This window comes from Lutra lutra, chromosome 11 (assembly GCF_902655055.1).
Source record: "Lutra lutra chromosome 11, mLutLut1.2, whole genome shotgun sequence".
Taxonomy (NCBI): Eukaryota; Metazoa; Chordata; class Mammalia; order Carnivora; family Mustelidae; genus Lutra; species Lutra lutra.
The window spans coordinates 31,827,020-31,839,050 of NC_062288.1; the positions used below are offsets into that span (position 1 = coordinate 31,827,020).

The 12,031-nt window shown below is 39.9% G+C and overlaps 1 protein-coding gene across 3 annotated transcripts in view; it reads right to left on the bottom strand.

Annotated features, from left to right (window-relative positions):
* The window catches only part of LOC125080471 (ATP-dependent translocase ABCB1), a 110,130-nt gene that overhangs the window by 65,728 nt on the left and 32,371 nt on the right, over positions 1–12,031 (bottom strand). For all 3 annotated transcript variants that reach the window (XM_047694337.1, XM_047694335.1, XM_047694336.1), the window contains 3 exons: positions 11,925–11,976; positions 9,323–9,514; positions 8,744–8,915 (listed from right to left, as the gene is read on the bottom strand). In XM_047694337.1, coding sequence (XP_047550293.1) covers positions 8,744–8,915; positions 9,323–9,514; positions 11,925–11,976 — 416 coding nt within the window. The remainder of the gene's footprint in view (positions 1–8,743; positions 8,916–9,322; positions 9,515–11,924; positions 11,977–12,031) is intronic.

Below are 12,031 nucleotides of genomic sequence, written 5' to 3' on the forward strand. Positions count from 1 at the left end.
GACTACTGTGAGGAAACTGTGGTTAATCTGATTGCCTTAGGAGCCTGTTATGCAGAAGTTGACAGACCACTGGTAAGACCAGCTGAGATGAGAGCAACTCGGGAAGAATTCTTACAGGAGGCACAAAAGAGGTCAAAAGTGAAAAAAGGAACCTCTTTGATAATGCACCCCGCAGTCTCCCCACCTCCACCCCTGTCATTCTCAGGCTGACATTTAATGAACATGTGTCCCATGAGAAGGCAGGATTCCTGAATGCACATGCTTGAAAAGGAGGACACTTCTCCTTTTCCTTAGATCCATTCAGCTTATTCCATCCAACCTAAGTACCCTGAGATATCTTAATCCCTTAACCTTAAATACACCGCAAGACAGCCCTTCAGGGAGGCAGATTTGAGAAATTTTCACCTCCTTGTTTGGCATCCTGTAATAAAACCCTTTCTCTCTGCCACAAAAGTGGTGTCCGTGTTTGGCATGCAGGAAATCAGGCAAAGACCCTCGCCCAGTAAGAAGAATAGGTGGGTGAAGGCAATGAGCATTTATTAATCATGTTCTATGTGCAAATATGGTGCCACATGTACCTACCTTTAGTACCCAAAGCAATAACCCAGTTATGCACTAGACCTGCCTGATGTCTCAAAACAACTCAAAGGAAGCAGAATTTGCCACCCCAAATGTGCCCTTTTGGCATATTATTTTCTTGGACTGAAGGCTTAGATCTGTTTTAATTTAGGGTTAGTTTCAATACTCCTTCCACCTGCCTCTCTTTCTCCTCTTCTTTTGAGACTCCACTGGTGACAAATGTTGGAATTTCTGCTATTGTTCCACAGGTCCCTGAAGCTCTTTTCGTTTTCTGTTTCAGAGTTCAATGAATTCCGAAGTTCTCTCTCCAGGTACAGATTCTCTTTTAAGTGGTCTATCATGACCACTCAGGGAGACCGAGACCCCAAGTTTTGCTGTTGTATCCTTCTGTTTTCTCATTTTATTTCACCTTGTTTTTAGACTTTCTACTTCACTGCTGATATTGCCTATTTTTTTTCTTTTATTTCGAGAGAATGTGTAATTGATTCATGAAGCATTTTTATGGTGGCTGTTTATAAAATCCATGTCCAATAATTCTAATATGTGATTTATCTCAGTGTGTCAGTTCATTGTTTTTTGTTTCTTGGTTTTTTGGGTTTGTTTTTTGCTTTTTTTTCTCATTGAAGCTGTGCTTTTCTTGGTTCTTTGTATGGCAAGTGATATTTTACTGTATCCTGGACATTTTGTCTGGTATGTTAGGAGAAAAGGTCCTGTTTAAATCTTTAACTTTTAACAAGTGGTTACCTTGTATGGGCTTAGCCTGAAATTCCTGGCCTACTTTTGTGAGCTGTGTTTCCAGTGGCAGTTTCCTGTTCAGAGGCTTTGTGTGTTATTTTGGTTAGCATGGTGTATCTCAAGCTGCTAGCACTCGTAATGGCCTCTGTTTCTGCCACCTGAGGGAGTGGAAATACATTCTAGAAGGTTAGACTACTGGCCATCTCTCTCAGTGGAGGCAGTGTGTGGTGGTTCCCCTTGCCTGTGCCCTCTAGCTGCTGCCCTGGCTCTGGGTGGAGAGCACACTCATCTGAGGCTGCTTACTGGACAAGAAACCTTGCTGTGACTGGGTTCCTTCCCGTTCCTCCTTCTTGCCCTTGTTAGAGAGCAGAGCCTCGGCCTCACAGGGACAAAGAAGCTTCCAGACTGGGCCACATTTCTTTTTTATCATGACTGCTAACCAGAGAACTTATGAAATTAGTTTGAAAGCACACCAAAACTTCATGGCAGAGTGAGGATTAAAACTGAGGTCTCCAGCCATAAGCCTGTGGCTCCTTTTATTAAATAAATAGTATCTGAAGCAATACATAGTTACTAAAAGATTAACTTTCTATTTTCCTAACTTAACTAGAACAGACATCAATACATATTAAATAGTTCTTTAATAAATACTGACATGAAGAGTTTGTCACCTGACTTGCTTGATGTTCCAGTATACAGAAAAATCAATTAACACACAAGATTTTGCCAAGTATTTCAGCTAATAGAGAAATGCTGTTTAACCATCAAGATTATCATTTACATGTTGTTGCTCTCAGCAAATTAAACAAGTCCTCAGAACCTCAATTTCTTCCTGTGTTAAATAAAATAATACCTACATTTCAGAAGGATAATACATACTTTCCTGACATATTAATGCTCAATAAATGGTAGTTACTATTTGTAATATCAAAATAATATCCATTCCTACAGGGTAAAATTTTTACAACTTAATATTTACCATCTGATTTATTTTATGTTAGGCTTGACTACGGTTGGCCCACCAGTATCTTATGTTTTGGCCAAAGGAGTTTGTAGTGCTTTCTCTAAGTTGTGGTAAACGCAACAGAAACTACAAACTTGACCAATCTCTACTGCCATGCGCTCTTACATCAAATCAATTTAAAATGAATACCGCACCCAGCCTTGAAAGGGAAAATAAGTTTTATAAGATCATCAGAGACCTGCATGCAGAGGTGGGGAGGGCCAATGATACTCCTTTGCCTTTGTGATTGGGAGTAAAAACTGCAGGCTTGGATATACGTGCACAGGGACTAGAAAGTATCTATTTCTTCAAAATTTTCATACCAATAGATTTAAATATGTTAAACACTAGAGAACCATTTATAACACTGACAGAACCGTTAAATCAATTTACAAATTAAATGAAACCTAAAAAAAAACCTTAAAATCAATGTTAGTTGAACGGGACATATATGTTGTTCAGTGAACTTAAATCTCTGTGAATATGGGATTTTCTACAAAGCACACAGCTCTTTAAGAGTAGAGCGTGCCTGAACATCTGGGTGGCTCAGTCAGTTAAGCATCAGCCTTTGGCTCAGATCATGATCCCGGGGTCCTGGGGTTGAGTCCCACATCGGGCTCCTTGCTCAGCAAGGAGTCTGCTTCTCCCTCTGTCTGCTACTCCCCCTGCTTGTGCTCTCCCCTCTCTCTCTTTCTCTGACACAGAAATAAATAAAAAATCTTTTTTTTAAAGATTTTATTTATTTATCTGACAGAGAGAAATCACAAGTAGGCAGAGAGGCAGGCAGAGAGAGAGGAGGAAGCAGGCTCCCCGCTGAGCAGAGAGCCCGACGCGGGGCTCGATCCCAGGACCCTGAGATTATGACCTGAGCCGAAGGCAGCGGCTTAACCCACTGAGCCACCCAGGCGCCCCATAAATAAAAAATCTTAAAAAAAAAAAAAAAAGAGTTGGGTGTGCCTTCGGGCCCCTGGGTGGCTCAGTTAGCAAATGCCTGCCTTTTGCTAGGTCATGATCCCAGAGTCCTGGGACTGAGCCCCTCGTGGGTCTCACTGCTCAGCAGGGAACCCATTTCTCCCTCTCCCTCTACCCCTATTCCACTGCCCCTCTCCCCTGCTTGTACTCTCTCTCTTTTGCTTGGCCTCTCTCTCTCTCAAGGAAATACATAAAATGTTAAAAAAAAAAAAAAGAGTCAAGCATGCCTTTTATATGAAGTCAGGCGATGAGATATGAGAGCTACTTCTTTCTAGCTGAACCCTTTCTCAAATAACCACATGATCCAGGACACCATGGAGTCCAGACAGGGGTAGGACTTAGGGAGTTGACAGGCACTTATTCCCACTGATTTTGAACAAAGGATTTATGCCTGGGTGGCTCAGTCATTAAGCAGCTGCCTTCAGCTAGGGTCATGATCCGAGTGTCCTGGGATGGAGCCCCGCATCAGACTCTCTACTTGGCAGAAGCCCACTTCTCCCTCTCCCACTTCCCCTGCTTGTGTTCCCTCTCTTGCTGTGTCTCTCTCTTCAAATAAATAAATAAATTCTTTAAAAACAAATAAATAAATAAAACCAAGTATTAAGGTGCTCCTACAGCCTCGGGACAATTTGGACCACGTCCCCAGGGAGGACCTCATGGAGCTGACCAGCTGAGGATGGGGCTTTGCTGCAGTTTTCCTGGACATTTCCCTAAATAGCTTATTTTAACAAATAAATCAAAACACACCTAGTTAAAGTTCCAAATAGACCCCACTGTCCAAAGAGGAACTCTACAGAGGACAGACCTATGAGAAAAAGCAGCCAAAACACAACAGCAGTGCACACAGCATACACCACAAACACCTCCTAATGCACCAGACCCTGGACAGTGTATGATTGCTTCTTAATAGAGCATTACTCTCAGGAACAGGAAACCTACAAAGTGACAAGATGGAAGAACTCTCCCCAGAAGATCAAGAAGAAACCAGAACCAGGGAGTTTCTCAGAACAGATGTAAGGAATCTATCTGAACAAGAATTTAGAAAAATAATCATAGGAATACTAGCTGGGGGGTGCCTGGGTGGCTCAGTGGGTTAAAGCCTCTGCCTTCGGCTCAGGTCATTATCTCAGGGTCCTGGGATCGAGCCCCACATCGGGCTCTCTGTTCAGCAGGGAGCCTGCTTCCCCCTCTCCCTCTGCCTGCCCCTCTGCCGACTTGTGATCTCTGTCTGTCATATAAATAAACAAAATCTTAAAAAAGAAAAAAAAAAGAATATTAGCTGGGCTTAAAAGAAGTATAGAGGACACCATAGAAACACTTGCTGCAGAGATGAAGACCTAAAAATGAGTCAGACCAAAATAAAAAATGCTGCAATAAATATTAGAGCAGAAACAAATGACATAAAATTTTTTTAAAAACCTGGTAGAACAGATCAATGAAACTAGAAGCTGGTTCTTTCAAAGAATTAACAAAATTGATAAATTTTTTGATAGATTATCAAAAAGAAAAGAGAAAGGACAAACGAATAAAATTACAAATGAGAGAGGAGAGATCACAACCAACACTGCAGAAATACAAACAATTTCAAAGAATATTATGAGCATCTCTATGCCAACAACAAATTGGACAATCAGGAAGAGATAGAAAAATTCCTAGAAACATACCAACTACCAAAACTGAAACAGGAAGAAATACAAAACTTGAACAGACCCATAATCAGCAAAGAAACTGAATCAGTAATCAAAAATCCCTATGACCCTGCAATTGCACTACTGGGTATTTACCACAAAGATACAGATGTAGTGAAAAGAAGGGCCATCTGTACCCCAATGTTTATAGCAGCAATGGCCACGGTCACCAAACTGTGGAAAGAACCAAGATGCCCTTCAACGGACGAATGGGTAAGGAAGATGTGGCCCATATACACTATGGAGTATTATGCCTCCATCAGAAAGGATGAATACCCAACTTTTGTAGCAACATGGACGGGACTGGAAGAGATTATGCTGAGTGAAATAAGTCAAGCAGAGAGAGTCAATTATCATATGGTTTCACTTATTTGTGGAGCATAACAAATAGCATGGAGGACAAGGGGAGTTAGAGAGGAGAAGGGAGTTGGGGGAAATTGGAAGGGGAGGTGAACCATGAGAAACTATGGACTCTGAAAAACAATCTGAGGGGTTTGAAGCGGTGGGGGATAGGAGGTTGGGGGAACCAGGTGGTGGGTGTTAGAGAGGGCACGGATTGCATGGAACACTGGGTGTGGTGCAAAAACAAGCACTGGGTGTGGTGTTACGCTGAAAAAAAAATTTAAAAAAATTAAAAAAATTTAAAAAAAAGAGATTCTTCAAATATAAGATCACTATTAGAAAAAAAAAATCCCCCAAGAAACAAGAGTGTAGGGGGCTGACCAAATATTTAAAGAAGAGTTAATACCCTTCTGAAACTGTTCCAAAATAATAGAAATGGAAGGAAAACTTCCAATCTCATTCTATGAGGCCAGCATTACCTTGATTCCAAAACCAAAGATCCCACTAAAAAGGAGAATTACAGACCAATATCCCTGATGAACATGGATACAAGAATTCTCAACAAGATATTAGCATACTGGATTCAACAGTACAATGAAAGAATTATTCCCCACAATCAAGTGAGATTTATTCCTGGGCTTCAGGGATAGTTCAATATCTGCAAATCAATCAATATGAAAGACCACATGAATATTAGAAAGGATCTGAAGGAAAAAGTGAAACAAGATGGGATTGGGAGGGAGACAAACCATAAGAGACTCTTAATCTCACAAAACAAACTGAGGGTTGCCGTGGGGAGGGGGCAAGGAGAGGGTGGTTGGGTTATGGACACTGGGGAAGGTATGTGCTGTGGTGAGTGCTGTGAAGTGTGTAAACCTGGCAATTCACAGACCTGTACCCCTGGGGCTAATAAGACATTATATGTTAATAAAAAATTAAAAATTAAAAATTAAAAAATCAAAAAAATATTAGAAAGGATCCTTTCAATAAGTACAGAAAACACATATGACAAAATACAGCATCCTTTCTTGATAAAAACCCTCAAGAAAGTGGGGATAGAAGAACATACCATGACATCAGAAAGGCCATATATGAAAGACCCACAGCTAATATCATCATCAATGGGGAAAAACCAGAAAAACTGGGAGCTTTTCCTCTAAGATCAGGAACACAACAGGGATGTCCACTCTCACCACTATTGTTCAACATAGTACTGGAAGTCCTAGCCTCAACAATCAGATAACAAAAAGAAATAAAAGGGACCCAAATTGGCCAGGAAGAGGTCAAGCTTTCATTATTCATAGATGACTATGATTTTCTCTGTAGAAAACCCAAAAGACTCCAACAAAAAATTGCTAGAACTGACACACAAATTCAGCCAAGTTGCAGGATATAAAATCAACATACAGAAATCTGTTGCATTTCTATACATAAATAGTGAAGCAGTAGAAAGAGAAATCAAGGTATCAATCCCATTTACAATTGCACAAAAAACCAGAAGATTCCTAGGAATAAATCTAATCAAAGAGGTAAAACATCTGTACTGAAAACTATAGAACACCTATGAAAGAAATTGAAGACACAAAGAAATGGAAAAACATTCCAGGCTCAGGGATTAGAAGAACAAATATTGTTATAATGTCTGTATTACCCAAAGCAATCTTCACATTGAATGCAATCCTGATCAAAATACCAAAATGCCACCAGTGTTTTTCACAGAACTAGAATAAACAATCCTTAAATTTGTATGAAACCAAAAAAGACCCTGAGTAGGCAAAGGAATGTTGAAAAAGAAAAGAAAAGCAGGAGGCATTACAATCCCAGGCCTCAAGCTCTTTACAAAGCTGTCATCATCAAGACAGCATGGCCCTGGTACAACAACAGACACATAGATCAATGGAACATAACAGACACTCCAGAAATGGACCCTCAACTCTATGGTCAAGGGATCCTTAACAAAGCAGGAAAGAATATCCAATGGAAAAAAAAAGTTTCTTAAACAGTGTTAGGAAAATTGGACAGCCATGTGCAGAAGAATGGAACTGGACCATTTCCTTATGTCACACACGAAAATAGACTCAAAATGGATGAAAGACCCAAATGTGAGACAGGGATCCTTCCAAATCCTCGAGGAGAACACAGGCAGCAAACTGACCTTGGCTGCAGCAACTTCGTATTAGACATGTCTCTGGAGGCAAGGGAAACAAAAGCAAAAATGAAGTACTGGGACTTCATCAAGATAATAAGCTTCTGCACAGTGAAGGAAAAAAATCAACAAAACTAAAAGGGAGCCTCTGGAATGGGAGAAGACATTTACAAATGACATATCAGATAAAGGGCTAGGATCCAAATCTATAAAGAGCTCATGAAAATGAACAACCAAAAAATAAATAATCCAGCTAAGAAGAGGACAGAAGACATGAAAAGATATTTTTCCAAAGAAGATATACAAGTGGCTAAAAGACACATGAAAAAATACTCAGCATCACTCATCACTAGGGAAATACAAGTCCAAAACCACAATGAGATACTATTGGTCAGAATGGCTAAAATTAGCAACTCAGGAAACAACAGACATTGGCAAAGATGTAGAGAAAGGAGAACACTTTTGAGCTGTTGGTGGGAGTGCAAACTGATGCAACAACTCTAGAAAACAGTGTGGAGGTTCCTCAGAGATTCAAAAATAGTACTAGCCCATGATCCAGCAATTGCACTACCAAGTAGGTACCCAAAGGGTACAAAAATACTGATTTGAAGGGAGCATATGCACCCCAATGTTTACAGCCAGCACTATCAACAACAGCCTAATTATAAAGAGCCCAAATGTCCATCTACTGATGAATGGATAAAGAATTGGTGTGTTTCTGTGTGTGTGAGTGTATACATATATACATACACTGGAATATTACTCAACCACCAAAAAGAACAAAATCTTGCCATTTGCAATGACGTGGATAGAGCCAGAGCGGATTATGCTAAGAGAAATAAATCAGTCAAAGAAAGACAAATATCATATGATTTCACTCACATACGGAATTTAAGAAACAAAATAAATGAATATAGGGGAAGGGAAGGAAAAGTAAAATAAAAACAAAGAGGGAGACAAATCATAAGGGACTTAACTGTAGAGAACAAATAGAGAGTTGCTGGAGGGGAGGGGAGGGAGGGATGCACTAAATGGGTGATGGGCATTAATAAGGCCACTTGTGGTATAAGTGATAAATCACTAAATTCTACTCCTGAAACCAATACTACACTATATGTTAACTAACTTGAACTTAAATAAAAAAAAAATAATAAAATAAAATAAAACCAAGTATCAAGTATATAGTCTGGGTCACCATATGAAATAAAAACAGCCTTCCACCATGGGGGGAGGTGTAGTGGGGACAGTATAAAATCTGGATTTACATGCTTTACTCACCTTTGCCCAGATAGCAGCTGACAGTCCAAGAACAGGACTGATGGCCAAGATCACAAGGGTTAGCTTCCAACCACGTGTAAATCCCACTATAAAACCGATGAAAAATGTTGCTATTGACTGAAAGAACATTCCAATTTTGTCACCAATTCCTTCGTTGATTTTGGAGACATCACTAAAAGAACAGACAGTGTTAGAAGTAAACACGAGAATTGCGAATTAGAACTGAATCCATTTCGCTGTTATGTTCTGAGCGTGGGGCAATTGGTTTCCATCCAGGATTCTGCTCAGAAACTTCCTCAGAAAACATCATGTTGTTGCTCTCCTGCACTGCTCTCAGATGACTTTCTGAGTCTGGCAGGTCTCCCTCATTCATTGCTAGTCATGCAAATGTCCTCATGCCCTGCCAGGGTGGTAGGGACCAAAGGATGTATGAGGCATGGTTGCTGCTCAGAAGGAATTCAGTCTCATAATGACTTCTGAGTTATGCACTTATATCTCTGAACAGATCTGACAACCTCTCTTTTCATTTAAGGAAGAATAAGAACCATGTCTGAGTTAAATGTAAGAGCGGGTACTTACTCCGTGAGCCGGGTGTTAAGCTCCCCCACGTCATGGACATCAAACCAGCCAATCTCCTGTCGCATGATAGCGTGAAAAAACTGTTTCCTAATCGTGAGTATCTGTCTTCCAGCAGCCAGGCACCAGAAGGACACCTGGATGTAAGCAGCCACCAGCACTCCAGCCCCGATCCCACTGTAATAATAGGCATACCTGCAAAGCAATGAGAACTCTCCACAGACAGTTTTCCAATCGCCACGGCTGTCCCCACAGACATATGTTTTCATTCACCTAGCTGCCTTACCATCCTTAAATTAGAAGGGGTAGTGACAGGCAGAATTGGTGGGTGGCCTCCAACTGCATCTACACCAGTAGAGTGGGGTTGTGGCTTCTGCTTTGGCTCAAACCCCAGCCCTTCACTTCACTGCTCTATCATCCTGGGCAAGTGCCTTGACCTTCCTAAAGCTCAGTCTTTTAATTTCTTATCTGCAGTGAAATGCAGATAAGAGTAGGAAGGCAGCAGTGCGTGCCATGCACTTCGGCCAGTGCTGGGCACCCAGTAAGCTTCAGAGGATATGCCAGTTACTAGGAAAGGCTCATGTGATGCCTTGAAGCATCAGAGCACGGAGTAAGACCTACCGCTGTATTCCTGTCTACTCAGATTGCCTCGGGATGGGTTGATGAGCTCTTTGAGGTGTTTCTGCACATTGGAGAATAGAAAGAAGTGACAGAACCTGTCAGAAAGTGGAGCCCAGAGATGGAAATGGTCCCCTGGCCTTCTGGCAGAACACAGAAGTCAAATAAAAAGTATTTTTACATCATCTGCCCAACTAGCCTTTGTGAGTTACCCTAAAATGCTTAATGAATCAAGTAGCATGCTTCGAACAATAAAAAATTTGACCATCTTCTAAACTAGACCCTTGATCATCTAGAAATGGTGAACTTATGTTTCTTTGCTCAGAGTCTTTATTTTTTTAAAAAAACAAACAAGTCTTGCACCTTACTAAGCGAGTTCATTTTTAGGTTAAAGACAAATATTCTGAAATGAAATATGGGATTCCAATATTCCTATCTTTACAAGTTCATTACTTGCCACCCTCCAATAAAAAGCAACTTACACAGAAGTTGTAAAAATGATTATGTAACAACATAATCACGGAGATTACTATTCGCAACAGGGTGTTCAACCAGCAGGCATCTTGGTAAACATATCTCCCCCAGGTTATCCCTTGTGATTACAAAGCATTTATCTGGGATGAGGTAATGAGAATACTAAATTATAGTTAATAGACAGCTCAATAATTAATTATTATCCAAGTGTTAAGCAACATAGAAAGAAATGGCTCAAAAAAAACCCCACTTAGCAAGCAGAATGCTTAAGAAGGAGTTAATGTATTCTAAACCATCAGTCCACATTAATTCAAAGAAAACATATTTATATTTAAGTATTTGTAAGATTATCACAAGACACTTCCATCTCAATATAAAAAAATGCCTCTCCATAGGAATATTTCTTCTCATCTTTCAAAATATGATCAAGAATCTCTATTTTCTTCAGATCTAACAGATCATTTACAGGATAATGTGGAATCATTACCTTCTGATTAACCAACTAGTACCTTTGGATATTTCTTATAAGCTGTTTTGGGGAACAAACTTCGAGATATATAAATCATTAACAAAAGCTTCCCAGGGTGAATGAAGGTCAGAGGGACTATATTTATTCTGGGATGTTTTATTTCATTGTTTAGAATCTGATGCTGTGTTAAGGAAAAAATTATGTTGACTGATCTCATCATATCTTGACTAAAAAAACCCAGGAAGCAAGCTAATAATTACAAAGTCATTGTAAACATGTGATTCTTAATTTAACTACATTTTTAAAAAGCTACTTTGAACTCCTTTAATTTCCCTATTATGATATTCTATACTTACAATGCATATATATATATATATATATATATATATATATATATATATATAATTTAGGCTCAATCTTGACTACAGCTCACACCGCAAATTCATTTCTTAAAAAGTAAAAAAATTTACATTGTATCCTCCTAGAAAACTAACAATGGTATTATTCTTAAAAGTCTGACTCTTGGGGCGCCTGGGTGGCTCAGTGGGTTAAAGCCTCTGCCTTCAGCTCAGGTCATGATCCCAGGGTCCTGGGATCGAGCCCCGCATCGGGCTCTCTGTGCAGCGGGAAGCCTGCTTCTCCCTCTCTCTCTCTGCCTGCCTCTCTGCCTACTTGTGATTTCTGTCTGTCAAATAAATAAATAAAATCTTTAAAAAAAAAAAAAGTCTGACTCTTTATTATAATAAGGTAAAATTTTATGCTACAAAAATACAATGCTACAGTTGGATACAGAAAAGCTTAACAGGGGCGCCTGGGTGGCTCAGTGGGTTAAGCCCCTGCCTTCGGCTCAGGTCATGATCCCAGGTCCTGGGTTCAAGCCCCACATCGGGCTTTCTGCTCAGCAGGGAGCCTGCTTCCTCCTCTCTTTCTGCCTGCCTCTCTGCCTACTTGTGATTTCTCTCTGTCAAATAAATAAATAAAATCTTTAAAAAAAAAAAAAAAGAAAAGAAAAGCTTAACAATAGTAAGGAAAATGTCTAATTACGTGGTCATTTCCGCCTCCAGAATGTTGATGAAAGATGGCTCATTTGGATTACCTAGATCACCACAAAACAAACATATACCATTATGTCTCTTTGTTCTCCATTAAAA